Consider the following 21,632-nt stretch of genomic DNA (forward strand, 5'->3'; position numbering starts at 1 on the left):
AATAAAAACGAAAGGAAGAAATACGAAGCAACACATCCAAACACTCTCGCCAGTTTTCTGGCAGTTTTCCTTGTCAGTGCAGCCGCCGCTGTCATCAGTTGAATGGACGCTCTGGTTGATGAGAGCCTTTGAGAGTGCGGTGCTTCCTGCCCCGGCCGCCTTCGGTGTCGATTCGTGGGCGCGAGGGCGGAATCGCTTGGGGGATGCGGCGGGACCAGGACCCTAATGGCAACAGAATATCTCGATTTCAGCCACGATGGTTGGCGCCTCAGAACAAGACAAGGCAGGAAAGACACATAAGAAACGTCTTTTGATATGAAAAGAATCAACTCCACGATCAGCTACCTGATGAATCCACCATGGACAAATCGTGCCTCAACCACCAACTGGGAGTGTCTGTCGATGCATGCATATACGAATGTGCGTGCAGGTAACGGATGGCAATGTGACCACCGGTGCAGTAGTGAAGAACTCTCCACCTTCTTCCCGAGTGTCTGTTCCTCTCAGGTCTCGAGGTTGGTTGACATTGGGCCCCTCTGGCCTGCACGACGTCAGCGACGCCGGCAGGAGCATGAAGCCACTGTTTTGCTGTCTCATGACGACGGAAAACACCCCCCCCCCCCCCGGTCTCCTGCCGCAGCAACCTGACAGTCGGAGGCAGCAGGCGTGTTGTGCTCGCCTTTAATAAACATATGTACGAGTGGGAAGTATGCATCACCCCTCTGTATGAATACGTGTACATCCATGAGCATGTACATGTGTGCGTGTACACGTGCTTATGTATACGTAGCGAGTTTGCTATATGGCCATGTATGACTACACTTTGTATGTGTATTATCCGTGCAATAATGTCTTCAAAGCACATTTGTTGTAGAGAACACTGTGTTCGGATGGAGGACGGAAGTGTTGTATGAAGTAAGAACAGAACCCATTGAAAACGGGGAAGCGTTAACAAATAACAAGGAAGGTAGGGCGAGAGGGAAGAAGAGGAGGTGGCGGTGGTAGTGGAACTGGAGGAAGAGGAGGAAGAAGAGTAGGCGGGGAGGGGAGGAAGAACTGCGAGGTGGTTGCACCGAGGGGGAGTATGACGTCATCAGGGCTATGACGTCACTGTTTTGAAAGTTCAACCTTCCAGCCCGAGGGGAGGAGGGAGGAGGGAGGAGGGGGAAGAGGGAGGAGGAGGGTATAGCAACCGAGGTCGGGGTTTGTGGAGTGGGCAGTAGAGGGTGGTGAGAGAAAAGAAGGAAGATTAATACCAGGTTTCATATGGAAATGCAACAGAGAATCAGACTGTTCACGTTGCACATATATGGGCCTGTGTGCTGGGTTCCTGTGAAGGTATATGTGGGCATATGCATGGATTCTTCCATATAAATGTGTTTAATTTCTTTCTCGGACTATGCGAAAGCTTCCAGAGATTGTGTGCGGTCGTGTACGTGATTGAACGAATGATAGAGGGAACATGGAGAGGCAGAGAGAGTACCCTCTTCCATCTCCACGGTTGTTGTGATGATAGCAATGTTCATGGGTAGGCCGATGCACCTGGGGAAAAAAATCAGGCCACACACAACGAACCACACTGTCACACGAGTTTGAAACTCTAGAATTCGTGGACCAGGAGCTAGAATTGAATTCAGTCTAGTTCTAAAATCGTGTTAGAACTCTATCACTGTACCGGTATAGGTTTTTTCTTCAACATGGTGACAGGTCCGGTGTGGGGGGAGGGAATGCACAATCGCCTACATGAGTCTCAGTATTGGGGGAAAAGTATGGGGGGGAAGAGTTCCATCACCTCTCTCGCTCACCCCTCGAAACATAAACGCAGATTAAATGTAACTAAGAAGCATTCGATATATAACGTAGGAGGGATTCATTAATCGACCTCTCTCAAATAACCCATGCAGGTTTCACCAGATATGCATCCCCCGTCCCTCAAGGGTTCGCTTCGTCTGGAAACGTGTCCAAATAGTTCTCATTCCCATCGACCAAGTCTTTCCATAGACCAGGAACATGACAATGCTCCCAGCGGCACTCTGACCCGTCGTGTGCCCCCCCCCCTCCCCCGCCCACCTTGAGGACTTCTCCAGAATCCTGCTCTCATGTTTCGTAACCAGAAGCCATCATGGTCGGCAGTTTCCCCTGGATTCTTCCTTTGATATTCAGCTTCCACGAACATCTTCCATTTCGGTACCTAGCCGGAGGCTTTTTCAGAATCAAGATACACACCCGCCCTCTTTTGCACAATTTTCATGACTATCATAAAAGCTTAAGAACTTTGATACGTGCATACATACACACGTACACGCACCGGTGTGTGTGTGTGTGCTCGTCCATGTCAGTTTATATAATCCTATATATCTTGTCCATTATGCTCTGTCTGTGAACTCGAGTGCCTGCGTTAACACGGCATGCATATGGCATACTCGTAATTGTTCCCAAGCTTCAGCGCAGATGTGCTTGCGTGGGTGTATGCCCTGCGTTCTTTCGTATCTGGACACGCGTGGGTGCGCGTGGGTGGATTGTCGAGGCGTGCAGCTCCCCGGCCTGGCCGATCTGCCTCGCCACACGTCGCCAGGACAACAGCCACCACAACAAATCGCGCCAGCCAGTTGCGCCCTGTTCTGGCCCGAGTCTTCTTACGACGCGACATGACGTGACGCCTCGACCTTGCAGCATATCAAATCACATCACGCTGTCCCAGTAGCTGAAAACCAACGGAAGCTATCTGCCACACAGGCCTGCCACCTTCGGCAAACGCCTCTTCGGTCGAACCAGTTCGTGGTGGACATGAAGATGGCACTATCGATGGCTAATTAGGGAAACGAAGGAGGGAGGGGCAGGTGTAATCTTGTACCGGAAGTGCCCGCAAGAACTTACCCCTCCCTCCACCCCACCCCTACCCCATCGCTATCGTTCGACAGTCTGATGAAGACTGACGGGAGACTCTATGAATCAGTTGTTATGTAGGGACATAATAACCGGGAAGCAGTGAATGGGAAGCAAGACTAATTGGGTCATAAAAAAACCTTGATGGAGTATGAAAGGTTGGAAAAGGAGAGGTTACAGATAGCGGGAAAAAAGGAAATTGAAGGGTTGCGTGTATTATTATAACACCTGGACTAATATTACCCAAACGTCTGCAGGAAGTTAGCCAAGTTGTAGGAAGGGAGAGAAATGAAGTGGTTTCTTTTTAGCATTGGGAAGATTAAAGGAAGGTTAAGGAGGGGGATAGGAAGAGGAAGGAAAAATGGCTTACAAGAGGCGCTGCAAGATAACTTACCCGGCAAGTAAGTGTTGACATTAGGATAGTTTGGAGGCAAGTTGTCATTGGGCAAGTAGAGGTATAGTTTAGAAGTCGCTAGCACTAGCGGCTACTAAACTAGCCCAGTGTCAACGAGGCATCAGTGTCAAAATATAGTCCATCATATTACTACAAAGCATGATTACCTTTGTAGAGATATAATGCCTATAATGTGAATGTTACTTTAGTAGATATATAGTGTTTACTAAAAGAGTTTAATATATTTTGGAATGCAATTCATAAAAAAATCAAGGGGTGATGGGGGGAGTGGCTACACTCTTTAGCCTGTGACTTCAAGCATGACTTCTTGGCCACTGGGCGAGATATGCTTGCCGGGCGGTAATTCTTTAAGCAATGGAGAACGCCATGCACCATGCTACTCCTCCACACTTCACCGACGAGGCTCACAACTTCCTGTGGAGCCGTGGACGCGAGAATATATTAGTTTGTTATGAAGTTCTGAAACCGGACTAACTTTGAGTACTTTTTTGTTTCAAATTTATGGTAGAATTGGGTTGTTAGTTTTCTAACAGGAGGCGGGGGGGGGTTGGTGAAATGTGGTGCTAACAGAACATGCGGATACAGCAGATGATGCTGGTGGTAGAACAGTAGCAGCTGTAGCATTTGGAGTACGAATGTGGTTGGTAATTTTCCGAGAACAGGTGTGAACTTGGTTGAGTAACACCTACTTTCCGAGAACAGGTGTGAACTTGGTTGAATAACACCTGAACGGATACAAAGCCGCCCTCAACTTTGTCCGAGCACCCATCTTTCTATTTTTCGTACCTCAACTCTCCTCCCTTTCCCACACACGTTCAAGACTGACCTGAACCGTATTTTATCGCCTCCGTGGTAAAATTATTCCATTCTTTGACCCACTCGGTTGGTGAAGGTCGTTCTATTACAATTTTAAACCTACGGATGCTTGAGGCTCTTATTTCTCGTCTGGTTGGTATTTAGTATGAGAATGTTCTCGCTTAAGTTATGAAGTCCCTATAGAAGTCTAAAATCCCTTTTTTTACGGAGAGGGAGAGAGGAGAGGGGTGAAGAGAGTATGGGGGAGAAAGCGTGCGAGGGAGAGAGAAAAGGTGAAGAAAGAAAGAAGGGGGAGAAGGAAAGAGAGAGGGAGGAGGAAGGAGAGGTGACAGCTATCTTCCACCAGCCCCACCCCTACCCCACAACCCCGGCTGGTTCTTCTCCTTCCTTCCAGCATTTCCTTTCGCTTCCTGTGCACTTCCACCGTTGACCTTTGGCCTTGTTAGCGACCCCTGACCTTAATGCAAAAGCAGGTCGGGGCAGTGCTTGACCCCTTGTCCAGGGTGGGTTTGCAAGAGGCCGTTCCTGTTTTAGACACGTTTGTTGTTATTCTTATCGTCGCCAATAAAATATCGATTTTTTTTTTCGTTATTATCTTTCCACCCACCGTGGCCCCAGCGACTGGAAATTGAAGTTTCGTTTGATCTTGTCTTCGTACTAATACAACTCGCCACTGGTGCAATCGTTTTTACAAGCTAAGGCACTTTTGTATCAGAAGTCAAAGCTGCAGTTATCATCAATGTTTAAAACAAGGAATAGTTGTAAAGTCAGTGATGACTGAGGCATATTACCTTAAAGAAAATATTCAGTATGCATCATTTAATGCAATTAAACATTAATTTTGTAAAAGGTCCAAGGCCTGTCGCCATTGGTAGTTATCAAATTATAATGAAGGCGACAGACGTTCGTGATGATATACGAGTTGTTCTGTCTTATCTTTAGCATTGTTATCACACTGGGCTAACTCTTCCTCCGACTCTTGGAGCAAATTTGCAGCACGCAGCTCTCGGGAAGGTATCTTATGCTGGAGGAAGATGATTTTCCTACGTCATATCAAACGACATTCCATGTAAATTTTTGAGAAAAACTAGTTGGCCATAGTGACTTTACAGCGGAAAAAAAAGTTCCGGAGGTGGGCGGTAGCGCAGATGAATTGGAGTTTGGAAGAAAAAATAGCCCAGTGTGGTTGCCTAAGGAAACAAACGCCAGGAATGCTGGAGGTGACGGAAACAACAAGCTGTGACGTCATCCCGCTATTTCCAGGCACTGGCGTCATCTTCCCGTCATTTCCATGAAACCGGTGAATACGGATCTGTGTTATGCATTCATTAAGCAGCGGAAACAATCAATCTGAGTACCTGGACGTGAGTGAGACGCGGCGAATTAAGTCCGGTGTTACACGGTCTGGCGCCGCCGTTGTGGCTTGTAGTCGGCTATATCTATGAGTAATCAGATTCGAAAGGTTATGTGAATGTTTTAACCAGGGGGTCATGTATAAAGTTCTGGCGATAATCGCCAGGTGATTTTTATTCAGCTAAATGAACTTGCCCTGGCCGCATCCGGCTCCGCCGCCTAGTGTGACACCGACATAAGAATGGAAATGGGGATGACAGGGTGACTTGCACGTGGCCCAAAAGTAGCTGAAGACCGTTTACGTGTAAAAAGGGAGAGAGAGAGATGGGGGGGGGGACAAGGTCGGACGTTTCTGTGGTGAGAATGATCCTAGAACTTGCGTCATGAACAAGTGCACCTTGAGTTGGCAGACAGGTGTTTATGTTCAGAGATAGGAAACACAAAGGCCTTTCAACAAGGTTACAGCTGTATGTCCATGTACAAAGATACAATGTGATACTAGTTTGATAAAATGATCGACGTTAAACGAAGCCTAGGGCGAACATTGTGGTACAGATGAATGAGGCTCAGAAAATCTCACCAAAGAAGAGTCTAGAGGCTATTGTGTTGTATGTAGCGTCTTCCTGGAAGAAATACGTGTATCACAGTTGTGTTCATATCCCAGTCTTCAGGACTGCTCGTCTTCTTCCATACCCGAGGTATCACCCCCCTACCTCTCTCCCTCTCTCTCTCTCATTTGTTATTTTTTGTGCTAAATCCAGTTTTTTTTTCCCCGCAGGTGAGCGATGCGTTCCGGTGGGAGATGGGGCACCTTGGCTACCCCTGGGTGAGTAACCTATTGGAAAATACCTGGACATCCGGACTTGACCCATGGCATCAGAACTATGCAAATCTAACTTTCGTTGTTGGTACATGATTATACGAGAACGTTTTACTATACGTTAACTGCTGTATCTCAGTTTATAATTAACTGAAAATGGGTCTGATGTCTTGGGTCAGGATCGATTGTTTGGAACAGTACATGAATAGTGCATCATTAATGGTTTAAGGTTGTGTACTCCAGCCCCCTCCTTCAGTTCACCCCTACATCACCCCATATCCTGACCCTAACATCTTCGTGTAACCATCCCCTTTAAATGTCCTTACAGCCTTCGAATCCCCACCTACCTGTGCCCATCTTGCTGGCTACCTGGTCGTCCTGCACTCCCCATACTTGACCTATAGGAGCTTCGGCATTAACCCGACCTCGGGTGTGCGGGTATGGTTAGATTAAACAGATACTTGGCTCTATTCGATCCCTCCTCTACCCCCGTCCCAGCCCCCTTCGTGAGACCCCTTCCTGGTATCACCTCAGATGTTCCGTACATCGGGGTTGGCATTTGGAGTGCGAGCTCCTCCTGTCTTGCCCCGTCCCTCAAGACGGAGACGTTATTCAGGCCTTTTGGTGTGAAGGGGAAGAAGGAGAGCAAGACAACAGAAAAGAAATACAGTATGGCATGGCGGTCAGTACTGCGGCTGAACCAGTTTTTTTCCCACAATGTTGCAACATGGTCGAGCTTCTTTTGCAATAGCTGCCTTTTTTCCTAAACTGATATTCCGTGAAGAGAGGGTGGTGACGGAATCGTTTTTTTAACGTGTTTTTTTTTTTCCTTTTGGATTGCGTTGTTAGTTCGTGCGTGTGCATCGCGCGTGCGCGGGTTTATCAGAATGTGTTTTCTCATATCAACTCTGTATACAGAGTCTTCGTATTATGTGCTGCATTGTACAACACGACAGTTCCGCTTGTTCCTTCATCCATGAACATGAAGACATTGTCATCATTCAGAGTATCTCGACGGCACTCTTGAGACTCATGCACTTCTTTACCCTTTGCAGTTTTTCGGTAACACACTTCTCTCCGTATTCCTAGTAGTGACTATTACCTCCCCCAACAGTCCCCAAAGCGCATTATAGGGCAAAGGTGACGGCTTCGTCTGCAGCTACTCGGCGCTTCCTGGCGTAGGCTCCTCACCACCACCTGTGGGTGATATGACAATGTATGATCAGTACACCGTGAGAGTCCTTCCCCTACAACCTGTTCCACCACAAAAATACTCAGTCGACCCTATAGACCCTCACAAAGCACATGTTACACTCCATTGATGTTACACCTAACACCATGTTACTGTGGTTTCATTTGACACCATATTCCCGACGACACACTCCTCAGGTTGTCGTTGACACCCGAGAATCTCCCAGTTCGCAGCTGCAACACCCACCCATTCAGTCTGTCACGGCACAGCATTGCCACGACCGTCATCATTATGAATATCAAATAACCCAAATGTTCTGAACGACTTGGGTGACCTGCATGGCGGAGCGACCTGTGTGACCTGGCAGGCCGACTGACCCAGCGAGCTGGCAGGTTTCAATGGCCACGCCGTCCTCTCATGCAATCTTGATCCGAACCCGTGCTGTGCCACTGCCACCGCCACCGCCGCCCACGGCTCGCGCGGTCGGCCAGCTGGTGCTCTCTCACCCTTGACCTTCCCAAACGCCCTGTCCTACCTCCCTCGTGTTTCACCCATCCCCCCCACACCGCCCCCTCCTCCATTTCCTCACAGTTGATAGCTTCTAGTCCATCCTTCCTTCTCCTCTTTCGACTTGCAGAACCGATATACTCACACCACATATTTGTCCATCTTTGGAAGTCTCCGAATCCATACTGCACCATGGCGCCTTTGTATTTTGGACAGATTTATTCAGCCTATGCACATCTAACGCTGTTTTCCCCCATTTCTTTTTCATTGTTCAGTCATTCCTTGGTTCCCTCCCACCCCCACCCTCTCATCTAGCCATACCCTCGCTCCCTATGTCAACTGTCACACACACACACACACACAAATTACTCTCAATCTCATCACCGTGTTTGCCATCTTCTACATGCTAGTTACTCACTGTTCTATTCTCTCTTCTATGTTATCATTGTCATTTCCTTCGTTATATTATAATTTTCGCTTTTCTTCATTCCTCTTTCCTCGACCGCCTGACTCTTGCACCCATTTCACAAGAAACATATCTCCCCCTCACTCACAACCACATTTCGCCCAACGAAGACCACCCATCCACCCACCCCTCTACCAATTTGTATACATTTAGAGTTGTCTACCTCGCCCGTTTCTGTCCTCCACAGTTTCTTTCTCAATAGTGCATTTCACCCACCCACGCACGGGAACGAGGAAACATTTACCATACATCCATTACTTCCACACTCCTCCGAGTACCCTCATCCTAATCCTCTGCTCGCCATTACCAGTAGCATCCCCTCATGCACTCGCCCACCCCCTGCCCACACTGGCCTTCCTCTAATGCGTGCTTACCCATGTTCCTCCATGTAATGTACCAGACTCGTTCACCACCCTCTTCTCCATATACCTGACGTTTCCGCCTACATGCCTGCTGCCCCAATCGATGGCATACCCCACTCCTCTTCCTCCACCTTTCCCTACCTCCTCCACCTCTCCCTTCCTCCACATCTACGCTCCTCCCTTGCAAACACCGCCCCTTTCCTCTAACCCCCCCCCTCCACCCACCCTGCCTCCCCCTGTAAACCAACGGGGCCATTCATGGAGGCCATGGCTAGTCCATTCAGTGTTCCGGGCGAAGGAAGCATCTGTAGTTGACGACGAGCTTGTAGTTCCGTTCCAGGCCTGGGCGCTGACGTCATCAGGCCTTTGTCGAGCCCGTCCAGGGTCGCGCTGGCATTGACGTCACGCCGCGCTACTGTGACGTAATGCAGGCGGGGGATATACAGCTGTTGTTTCATCTTTTGCTGCTATTTTTTCCTTGGGAGCAAATGTTTGAAAGAGATGAAAGCTTTTGTTTCAATGGGGGACGGGGAGGCGGGTAAGAGAGGGCGGGTCATGTGTATTTCATTCTCCAGTTTGGGGGGAAATGGGGTAAGGTGTGGGTAATTGTTTTGCTTTTTTTCTAATATCGTTTGCTTTGCGCCGCTTTGCTTTTAGATAGCGCCGGCGGTGTTGATTGTGACAGTTACTTGAACGTTGGCGTATGCCTGTTGCCCACTGCAGAGTCGAAAAAGGTGGAGAGACTTAAATCAACGACGGAAGGCCACCAAGACATAATGTGGTTGGCTGTTTCTTGGAGAGGGCGCTTCGTTAAGACGGCTGAAAAGACGCCGCAAGGAAAGGGGAGGAGACAGAGGGAGATGACAGAAGAGCAGGAGGGGAGAGGAAACGTGCAGTGCAGTAATAGTAAGGAATGCGAGTGGACAGCAACTTCGTTACGCAGTCTCCGCGCACTTGCAGCATACTTGACACCCATGGACGCTAATACATACCATCCGCACTTTTCATGCTAACGCGCACACCCATGTACATGCATATAAACAAACCTGTCAGTCGAGATGGGCTCACAATCGCATTTAACTTTCCATAGACCTCTTTACAGCCGCCGTACACAATAAACATGCCCGTACACATTTTTTTAATACACACGCCCTCACGGTACATCCCAGCTACACAGAGCAGTAACAGATTTCGGTACTATGTCAGCGATGACGTGTGATGGCATGGTAGTACTGTCAGTAGTTGCGTGTCATAGGATTCAATACTCATACACCGCGAGCGATGACACTTGCCGTATTTAAAAACAGCATATCCGCCAGTGAGGAGGTACTTGACCCCTGGTCCCTGGCGAGGTCAGATGGAAGGCGTGTAGGTGCTTCCTACGGACGTTTCCGTGCCCCTTGGGCAAATTCAGAGGCAAGGGGATGGCCTGGCTACCTGGCGGCGCGTCGGGCCGTTAAGAAAGTCCCGAAAATGAATGAGCATGGATCACAAATAACCCATATGGCTGTTTACAAGTGAACAAGGAAAATACTGCACAAGGGGTTTCTGCATGAACGAGTCAAACCCAGTGCTGTAGCTCGCGGAATAAATTCCCATTTGTCAAAAAGTCCGCCCCATTGATGAATAAAGTAACTTATCATTCGTATAAGTAAAATTCAATTACCCGGTGTTGGTGAGAGGAAAAAAAGTTATACACTGAATATGGTCGCTTCGTAGCTAAACCCTTCGCAGCCGAAGCTCTGTCACGAAGCTTAACGAAATGGACCTCAGAGATGAGAAATATGAACGGTGGAGATCGAGAACGTGGGGAGGGTTAAGAGGGGTGGTAACCGGAATCCTCGAGCACTTAGGGATGAGGACAAGGTCACTTAATTAATATCGTTCGAGGATGACGAGCGAGGTCTTCGTGAAGTAGGAAACCAGGAGGAGGAGGAAGAATGTGTAGACAATGATCATCATTACTGTGTTTTTCCTCTTGCCATCAGTCCCGGTTGCATCCCGAACGAATGGCTGCAGCACCACTTGGGTCCTGGCGGGAACGCGTGGGTTCGCCCGGTCCTCAGAGCTCATGTTTCTGGAAATAAAAAGCAATAGTTTCCTCGTTCCGTCGGGGCTTTTCTTCGTTCTTCGAAAGATGAGCAATGCTCAGTTCTTACATCATTTACTACCTGGCCGTTCCCTCCGTCAGTAAAGATGTGCCCTTTGCCAAACAATGGTTTCCTTGTTCCGTCGGAACTTTGCCTTGTTCTTTGAAAGATTAGCAATGCTCAATCCTTACACCATTTTCTAACTGGCCGTTCCCTCCGTCAGTAAGGATATGCCCTTGGCCAAACAAAGTCTTGTTCATTTCTGATTATCTGACTACATTCACCCGCAATTCTTGTATTTTATTCTTTAACTCTTTATTAATTCAACCTGGATACTTCTGGGTTGTGCAGGAGCGATATGGTTCTGCCCTGAGTGGTCCCGTTATATTGTGGTTGGTATATCCTGTTCTTATTTGGGGTATATTACTACATTAAAAGATGTTGCGAGTTGGTCGATTTATTTATATTGTGGTGAGCGCGTGCGTGCGCTACTATTAACATTCACCCGATACTGATTGTAGGTTCCCGTTGGTCAAGATTATCTTTTTCGCACTGTTGCGTGCGTCGGATCAGGTCACTGGATTTTGTCCTGGTAACCCCCCCCCCCCCCGAAAGATTGTCATGTTGGCATTGTCCTAGTTTCGCCGTCGCCGGAATTGCAAAAGCAATTGCTCCACATGTCCAAGACAGCGAGTACGTGCGTACGTATGCATCCATTTGCTGAATCAAGATGAACATGGTGTCATCTGCATCATCACCAGGAGGGTGGGTGGGTGAGGGAGTAGCGTAAGGGTGAGGAGGAAAAGACAGAGGAGGTGGCATAGGAACTAAGAGAGGAAAGGGATGATGGGGAGAGGGTGGGCGGTGGGTGCGGGAGAGGTGCGGGAGGGGGAGATGGAGGCGGTGGCGGTTCGAGCTGGAGAGTGGCTGAGGCGCCAGTCTTCATGTGACCACGGTTGGGAGCGGGTCTTATTGCCAACGGTCCACTCACGCTATCTACCGTGTGGTGTCGCGCCTGCGGGGGTCGAGCGAGGAAGCAAGGCGCCCGTGTCACTGAGTGCCACTTGTTATCTCTTGGCGTTTCTTTATTCCCGAAGTCAACGTGGTGTGCATTGGTGCCCTGTGTAAACAGCGTCACCCCAGAGTCCTGCTGGGGTTCCGAAGTGTTTGTGCCCATACTTCACCGCACGGAGAATCGTTTCCCCCCAACATCGTGGTTGTTAAGCCTTCGATCTGTAGGAGAAACGACGTTCTCGGCCAGTGCAGAGTGTTTAGATTTTAACTTGCCCAACGTTACAATGGCCAAGCTAGTTGAGCGGATCTTGCAACTACCAGTTGAGCGGAGGCAGTGTTGTCAGTGATGTCTGATGGTGTTTGTGCTTGAGGTGCGCTGGGCCTAAGTGAAGGCCCAAGGCACTTGTTGATCTGTGTCTTGTTAGTGGTGGTTAACTTGGGTGTAGAGAACCAGGTGTTGCCAGTACCCCGTAGTAAGCGCGAAAAACAAATTCCGCCACCATGGTACTGCAGAAGCCACGCCTGGAGGCCTCAGATATCCTCGAGTACGACGAGGCTCCGCTGGACCTCAGCGTGTCGAACAGGACCACCTGCCCGGAGAGATACTACCCGGAGGATCCCTTCCCGGAAGAGCGATTGTACCAGGACAGTTTATACCAGGAAGACAGATTATATCAGGATGAGAGGTACCGTGATGACAGACACAGTGAAGACAGGTATCATGAGGACAGGTACCTTGAGGACACGCACAACGAGGACAAGTACCTCGACGACAGACACAGCGAGGATAGGTACGCCGAGGACCACTTCCCAGAAGAGAGGTACTCCGAGGATACGTATCTGGATGAACGCTGTCCCTCCCCCGCGCGGTCGGCCGATCTCTACCGGGAATCCATGAGTCCGGACTACCGGGAAGGAGATTCTTGTACCAGCGCTCCGGATTCGGACGATCCAGACCTTCAACCTCTTAACCTGGGCAAGGCCGCTCGAGCGTACAAGAAGGCGATTATGAAGCGCTACCGTAAGTATTTGGGGCCTGTGATGCATTTAAAAGAGGTATGGGATGGGAGTGGTTGTCTGCGAGTTACTTGTAATCGTGTTTTACCTAATTCTTTTTCCCATATCATTAAGAGGCGCGATTGTCTAGTAAATTGGAAATTGGGGGAGGCTCCTAAAAGATTAGTAAGCGTGGCTTGGCTATTAAAGTACTAACGTTTCGAACCTGGCTGTCTTGAGCGCGGCCGGATGTTATGTGGCCCAACTCAGGGACAGGAGAAAGTTTGTATACGTGTGTTCGTGCATACGTTTCTTGGCTTTGCCTGTGCTTCTTTTCCTTGTTAGGCTTGTGTACTATTATGGCGGATAGTTTAAATGTGTGGACTCCATCCAAAGACGAGGTGTTGAAATACCATGTGTATTGTGGAGAAATGTAGTTTTAGCCCTGGGGTGAGCCTGGCCTGACTAAAAATCGAGGAGTTACGCTGGCGTCCGAATTGTGCTGATAAAAGTTTGCACATGGAGGACGTTAATGGGAGACAGGAATTAGAAGTATGGGAAGTAAGAGGAGTGTAGAGGTCCATGAATGATGCACGGTGACGGGGGATGAATGCGGAACGGATAAAGGGGGGAACGAGGAAGGAAGACGTGATGACGAGGAAGGGGTTGGAGCGGGTTGGGAGGAGGGCGTCATGGCACTGGGACTGTGAGAGACGACCTTGTGCCACTTTCACGCCCAGCCCCCATAGCCGACAGCACCAGCCAACCGTCCCCCCCCATCTCACTTCCCCCTCCTCTTCTCCGCCACCTACTGCCATCAGGAAAAGATACACCACCTACATGATCTCGCCATGCCGATCCACTGGCACATTCTTCCCATAGAATTGGACGGTTCACAATAGTGACACCGATACGAGACTGCCATTGTAATCCAGTGTATCACGTTCTTAGCCCTGACTCCCCATAATCTTTTATGTCGCGGGCTTACGCCTGCACGGTCGTTACGGGAGTACTTCAACCCTCATTTTCGCCATTTGATACCTTCCTTGTATGCAGTTATTGGTTGTTTTACTCGCGCATGTAATTCACATGGCTGGCACAATCTTTATACGCTGTTACCACATCATCTTGCCTCCTTCCCGTTCTTCTTCATTATGTTTTGAGCTCTTGTCGCACGTCCCCCACCCCCACGTTTAGTTTAATGTTACGATGTTTCGCGTACTTCAGATTGGGTCGATACAGATTATGTTACCAGATTTCACGGTAGCATATTGAAGAAAGTTCATCCTAGTACAGAATGTATCCAATGTACATAATTCGTCCCACATCGAGGGTTGACACAGGAATTCAGTGATCTGGCGGCAAGGATGAGTATCACCCTGTATGCAAGGGTCTATTAGTAATTCAGTAGCGTGAGCATCTGTGTGTGATCTTCCGGCACAGGCTTACAACAAACCAGCCCATGAAGCATTAACAGGCCTTGTTGACAGTACTGTCATTGCTATTAAGGTGAACCATGCATCCTCCAACTCCTTTTAACGTTGGGTGGGTTAAAGTCTTTCGAAGGTGAAACCTTGGGTTGCCAGCCTGGCTGGGGTTTTAAGGTCATACGAATGTGTAATGATAACCAAGGACAGATGGTGCAGGCTACCAAGGACGCAGGGATGTGGGGGCAAGGATACACCGTACAAAAACGGGTTGTTCGTACTAATAGGCAAACCAGGCATGTACTGCAGAAGCTTCGTTTTCATGTACAGCTTTCTTTCCTTATATTTTACGCTCCCAACTTTTCCTTTTTCACAAATGTTGGTAGTCGGGTGACTGTAACAACTGAATAGCCTTGTAAATAATTTGGTGAAACTACTACGACCAGCAGATTGAATCAGACCCCTCCGGGCGGAAGTGGAGGAAGGCATCCAGGCAAGGTTCGGGAGGAAGGAGTGGGAATGGAACAAAGGTAAGAAAAGTGAGCGAGACGGAACCCGGTGGAGTGGTCTCGTCTCAGAGGAGGCAGCCACTCCTCCCTGTCCTTCAGGGAAGGAGGCGGCGGCGCTGGAGGAAGGATCCTGAGCGAGGGGTATACACTGAAAAGGACGCGTAGAGCTAGGCGGTGTGGAGGTGGGGGGGCGGGGGGGAGATGAAGTAGGTCAGGAGGGACAATGGTCGAAAGCAGGTCAGGTGGGAGGGCTGCAGCAAAACAGTCGTTGTGGTCGCGGTCTGGAACGGCGCCTGGCCTCTGCGCAAGATCAGACATTATTTAACTGAATATTTTCTACACTGCATCAATTATTGAACGTTGCCACTACATATGATTTCAAGGTAACTTTTTTCCTCATTGCGGAGGGTATCCTTCAACCCGTGTGAATAGTTGCAGTTCGTGGGGGACAGTGAGGACTCAAACCACCCGTCGCATGGTCTACACCAGCGGTACCCCCCCTCCCCCCAGTAACTTGTAGCTGATTCTTAAACACATGGAGTCGTAAGTCCATAAAAAGATCTGATAGCCTCAGGGAAGTGCAGTGTTTGACTTTCTTATATGTTGTCTTATCCTCCAGTCGTTATTGAACTCGAACATTCCTCCCAATATTCATTCAGGTAGGTTATGAATACCAAGTGCGCCAACCGCCGTTTCCATGGCTTTACTCGAACCTGCAAATAGCCCTAACAAGTTGCTTCTTCGTTTAAGGTAGCGTCAGGACACAGCTGCCAAGCTGTCAGCAAAGTCCTTGTGTTCGTCACCTTGTTGCTGCACGGATTCAGGTGCTGACGCGGCCGGGCAGTAACGGCCGCTTCGTCAGTCAAGTGCGTTGCTTGACTGGATAAACTGGAAGGGTGGGAACGGACAAGGAAGTGGGAGGATATAACGACACTAGCGGCGGCGGTTAGCTCGTTTCCTGAAGGCAGTGTTGGCCGGCAGTTGCCTCCTTTGATATCGTGTACATGGTGCTTTTTAAGGAATGTCACGTTAATTACATTCTGTATTGTAAGCGTCGAGTAAGTGGTGGTAGTGGAAGGGAGAGGATGAAACGTTAAGTCACGGGCGGTTGTAGTTTGAGGCACAAGTCATTTAGATGAATAATAACACCAAGTATATGTACTAGACTCCCATGTGCTGAATGGTGTCGGACCCACAAATAAGTCTATTCGAGGCCGTCTGGCCTTGGGAGGATAAGCCTAGTCCCCGGGATCCAGACATGGTCATTTGGGCGGACGGAAAGACCTTGTAATTTGTCTTCCGGGTTTAATTTTAACCATGGTGAGATTTGTTGGAGTCTAAGGATTTTTTTTTAGTTCAGTTTTATCGATTCGCATCCAGTTTACTATAATTGTTGCACTGATCCAATTGTAAGTGTGAGCACACACGTGTGTTTGAGTGTGTGATGCAAGTATAGTGCAATGCGATTCAGCACAGGAACTTGCAGTGACGAGTGGACAAAGGAGTTCCCCGCGCAACGGCTGTGCAAGTCGAACCGTTGTAGTGTACTTCCGTCGGCCATGTCTACCATGGGAAACGCACACACACATACACTCACACGGATATTTTGTTATTTAAGTTCAAAACAAGGCATACACGAGTGCATGTCGGTTTATATGTACGTGTGCCTGTTTCATAGTTTAACACGTTGACGAGCAAGCGCGATAACAAACAAAAAACAAACCAGGAAGTTGGGGACAGTGGGCCGGCAACAGACGGGAAGTGGAAGGGGTTGGTGGCGGGCCTGGTTAAAAAAAAATAAGTGAGGGGAGACTCGAGGGGAATCGGAGGAAGGGTTTGTTGCGAGTTCAGAGAGGGGAATGAGAATGGACAAAGTTAGGACGTAAGTCATTTCCTTGCTTCATATGCAGCATGGATGTGTGCGAATACTTCGTGATTGAAATATGTAAACTTAGAAAACACTTATTCGCTGTGAAGAGGGGAAGCAGGCGCGCTAACCTTGAACTGGTTCGTTGACAGGCTACAAGATATCCCCTCCTTCGCCCACGCAAACGCATGGACATACGAACACACGCACAATCCCGCCACGCACACAAATACGTACTTACGAACACACTCAGGCGTACCAACTGTAGGGGATTATAGATATGCGTGCTGCTTCAGAAAGTGAAGTTTCTTAATAAATTAAATGAAGGACGATTTAATAAATAAAGAAGCGATATAGAAAGTATTGTGACAAATTTTGTTTGTTGGTCTTCATGAACAATTAAAAGATAACGGACGGTTGGAAGAAGTTGGCAAGGATGCACCTGTGCTCGGGGGAGGGGAGGGGTGGTTGTGAAGAGGAGACGCGAGGGAGAATCAATAGTTCTATACAAGTGGGGTTCGTTCTTGACACCATTACTTAAGATGGCGTATTGCAAAGATACGGTTTCTTCTTACTGTTTTGATGCCGGAATCATCCAGACGAGGCTACTATACCATGAGGTGATGACAAAAGACACTCGCTCTAGTGCCCGGATTGTATTCGGGAAATTGTCAGGATATCATTCCCGTGATAGAGGGCAGGGGGAAACAACTTTATGCACATGTGCAGTAGGGCTACTTGTTTGCTAGTCTATCTTGGCTCGGTTGTCGGCATGCCTGAGTCATCATGCAAATGGTGCAATCTTAGTATAGGGTTTTAATTTCTCTAATGTTTCTCTGCTTTAAGTTCAAGTTTTTCCTAGACTGTGCGAGACAATTGTCCGTAATATCTTGGGCGCTTGATGTTTGTATGCTTCACAGTTGCCGTGCACACCGTTTGTAAGCGTCTGAGACGGTTACGAATTATGTTGGAAGCGATGGAACTTCCGTTTGGGATTGGCGCCAAAATGCGGAATGTAAACAGAAATGGCGGGTAAAGCTTGATAACTATTGGCGATGTCGGCTGCTGCTGTCGCGTCCCCGCTCCCTTGCATTACGTCAAGGGAGCGACTAAAATAGCATAGTTAAGCTAACGAAGTTTCCACCCACCCGTAGCGACAGGATGGCGGGTGGATCACCTGAGAAAAACGAGATGGATCTTGACACGAGAAAGTGAATGGGGGAGCGAGAGTTACGAAGATGTGCGAGGAATTTGTTATTGTAGCTGTGAAAGGGAGTGAAACCAGGAAGTCAACCAACTCTCTCTTGACTTAATCTCCTTTTCACGTTGCTTAACGTGTCAAGCCGCTTGTAAAGATATCCTAGGAAATAGGCATGGTTTTATCTAACTTAGTTAGGTCTAACAGTGGCAAAGTTGAATTTTTTTAGTCGTAGGTAACTGCGTTGGTGCCGATTTCACAACCCCTCTAAGGAAGTACGACCTCCATAACAATCCCCCCCTCCCCGCTCTGTGAGCCTTCTCACCCACCCGTGTTCGCCTCGTCCAATATACTCCCGCCTTCCATCTTTTCAATATTAGACTTCCGAGACATTGAACATTTTTACCTTTGTCGTGTAGAGGCAGGCCCCCGTTTGATCTCCCCGACGCCGTGGACTCATTGGGTAGGGTGATCTTTGTGTTTGGTTTGCATGGGTGTGTTTTGGCCACCATTAGTGGGATTAGTTGTCGCGCTGCGAAGAGTTGTAATATATGGATGAAACTAGAGCTGCTGTGTGTAGTCTGCGAATTGCGAAAGATATATAAGGTGACAATATTCTAGTTCGTTACACGGACGCTGTGCTATGTTCTCCAAACCTTTCAACTTCCTCAAGTGTAGCCTCGCCATCAACGGCTGCAATATTAACCACGAATTTCACAATATTACCACTGCTACCCCCAGCCTTCTCTCTTTAGGCTGCCTCGTGCCACTTGACGCACCCCTCTGCTTCAGAAGGGCCCTTGTTTCGCCAGGTTAGGGCAGTAGATTGACCGCCGCTGCTCGCTCGGCAGCACGAAATGTGTCACCCGATGGCAGTGCCGCCCTGCAAATCACTCTCGCTTCAGACGTAGGCACTCTCACTCTTTAGGCGCAGGACGGATGCGCTCTTTTACAAACTCTCACAAGGGGGTGGACGCGGCACGGTCATTCTTTCGTTTGAAGCAAGGAATGTACTGTAGTACAATTATTACCACCCTGGTGGCATTAATGTAATTTATTCATGCATTCTCGTGTGTGTTTGCGATACATTTCTATACTCCATGCCTGAATGATCATCCAAGCATATCTATTCAGTAAGTATCACCCCCTTTCGATAGCTACCTAGGTCGCCACTGCGGCCATCCAGTTTCACGTTCCAGACTAATAAACGGGACAGCAGCGTCGGAGGCGAGCGAATGAGGGTCACAGGAGAACATGACATGGGAGTTGATGTCAAAGTGCATGTAAGGAAGGAAAGGTTCTTGGCGTGCCCTTCTCGTTTCTTTGCACGTTGAAGTTACGAAAATGTGCGTTGGGGATTTTGGATGTCAAATAACGACGATAGCTTGTGGTTGGAAGGTGTATATGTTGGATTGTGAAGGACAGGGCGACATGGGAACGGGAAGAAGGGTTGGTGGATGGGGCCTCGACAGGAATTGGAAGACCATGAATAGGGAAGTGAAGATTACAAACCACATCAAGAGACTCGGGAAGAGTTTAGGGAAGCGTTGACTTGAAGGAGGACGAGGAAGAGGATCTGAAGGGAAGACGTGTGCGAGCACGGACGCGGATGGCGGAGGAGGAAATCTCAATCAGCGGTGGCGACCCGGGAAGGAAATGCTGTTGGTGATAGAGTTGTAAAAATGACGCAAACAAAGAGTTCCAAAGAAAGACGGAGGGTTGAAGAAGGAAAAGAGGGGATGGAGTGGAGGGGGAGGGGGGTCGTGAGGGGGTGCCGGCCGCTAAGCGTTGCACAAGCCCACCATCCACTTTCGCCTGACCTAGTGGCACACTTTAGGCCTGTGTGTGTGCGTGTGTACGTTGAGCTAGGAGTCGGTGGCTGTAAACGTGTGGACCCATGACTGTATATGTGCGCGGATATATTCGAGTATTTACTTGTCCTGGTTACCTGCGTCAGTATTTATAAATGAAAGGGAACTTAACTCCTGCTGTGATAATGCTATTTATTCGTTCTTCAGTACCTTCTATTTCAGTTTCGATTTTAAACTTACTATTTTTTTTAGCTCCACTGGTCGAAGTTCAAGCGCACACTAAACCTTAGGATTATTTAGAACGAAAGCTGATGAAGTTCAACAAAATCTCTCGCGGAATACTTGTTGACGATCAATAATAAAACAGTTTGTGTTTACGCACAGTATTTGTGTTCTGTGTGGGCTGGTAGCATGGCTTGGCGCGACGGCGACGCGCGCGCGGTCCTAGCAGGGCCGCAAAGGAGGGCCCCGAGAGCTAGTGGCGGTGGGGAGGCCATTCGACAGCAAAAGTGAAAGCCATCGCGCCTTCCTGGAAACTCCCGGACGCCCTCTTCCATCTGTATGTACCTCTCCCTCTCTCTCTCATGTTTCAACAATAGCCTGCAGTGCCACTTGCTTTTTCCTGCCCCCTTTGTGCTGTACATTATTACGTTCGTATGGACGTTAAGTTTGTGGAAAGGAGAAATTGCGAAGTGCTGTTTATTTTAGACATATATAAAGTATGGGGAATACACATCATGTGTGTAATGGTATAACACCCACAATTTGTGCAACTTCCCCCATCCCCATTGTTAACAGTCCCGTGGTCCCTTGCACGGGGTCAGTCTTCGGCAGCGAGGCAGGTGTCGCGCGTAGCCCATCTCACCTGGTCCCCCGAACGCTCGAGGCCTCCTGGGCAGTAGACCCCTTCGCACTCGCCTCCTCCAACCGCAAAGCCGAAGCACGTTTTCCTCGCTTCCTCTTTCGCAATCCCATTCCAGACCTCTCCTCAGTAGCGCCCCCCCCCCTGCCCCCTTCACCTCACTCCCCGGCCCTGCCCTGTCGTGCCTTCCCCTTCCTCTTCCTCCCAGTAACGCCGCAACATGACCACTGATGACGTCATCACACCCATCGTCGATCCCCCCTACACACACATAATCCTGTTTAATTTCTCAGTTATGCAGACATCCTCCTCTTCGGCTGTCTTTCATTAACTATCGTTCCACATGGGAGTTTTGCCCTTTCCCCACCTCTTGCCTTCTTCACTATCATGTCTTCTCCATTCGTAGTCACTTCTCTGAATGCCAGTGCCCCTGTTAGCGCTGGGATCTGCAGCTTATAAGGCTTCTTCATTCTTAGCCTGAATCATGGGCCCAATTTAGTGTGTGGGTGACCAAGACCGCCTCTGGTGGCGGGCGATGGTGATGGTGAAAATGTATCAAGGGTTGTGTCTACGGTTGAGAGAATGGTGTCCCGGGGTTGGGTGGAAGGTGGGGGGGGGGGTTGTCAGTGGCAGGTCCATGTCGGCGGTGGCGACGAGGTAGATGGTGGAGGCGTCCTTGCGGGGACGAGTATGTTGCGTACTCTTCGTTCAGTGAAAGTTTCCAGCCAACCAGTACGTCGGAATAAGGTCGCGGCCACGTGCACACGCACGAGCGCACGCACGCGCGGCACGCACAGTCTCCTAGGAAGACGTTCGTTAAATCTTCAAGCCTTCCCATACTGAATAATTCCAATAGGCGCCCAGCGGATCTCTGCATATGTAGTCACGGCAGGTCTGTGCGTGCACGCATTCTGCCGTACATACCGTACGTTCGGACATGTTGAGACCTTCGTACATATTGGAACATGGAAACGAAATACTTCGGGGAGTTTTAGCAAATGCCCTGCGGTTATATTTCCTGGAATGTAATTTAACAAGAGA

At 48.9% G+C, this 21,632-nt stretch overlaps 1 protein-coding gene across 4 annotated transcripts in view; it reads left to right on the top strand.

The window, feature by feature from the left end:
* LOC143040729 (uncharacterized) overlaps positions 1 to 21,632 on the top strand; it is a 316,050-nt gene that overhangs the window by 273,804 nt on the left and 20,614 nt on the right. For 3 of the 4 annotated variants that reach the window (XM_076212105.1, XM_076212102.1, XM_076212103.1), the window contains one exon: positions 6,249 to 6,296. The exons of the other annotated variant lie outside the window; for it this stretch is intronic. In XM_076212105.1, coding sequence (XP_076068220.1) covers positions 6,249 to 6,296 — 48 coding nt within the window. The remainder of the gene's footprint in view (positions 1 to 6,248; positions 6,297 to 21,632) is intronic. 4 annotated transcript variants of the gene reach the window in all.

The sequence above is a fragment of the Oratosquilla oratoria genome, chromosome 29 (assembly GCF_046742065.1).
Source record: "Oratosquilla oratoria isolate Oo_2021 chromosome 29, ASM4674206v1, whole genome shotgun sequence".
Classification (NCBI taxonomy): Eukaryota; Metazoa; Arthropoda; class Malacostraca; order Stomatopoda; family Squillidae; genus Oratosquilla; species Oratosquilla oratoria.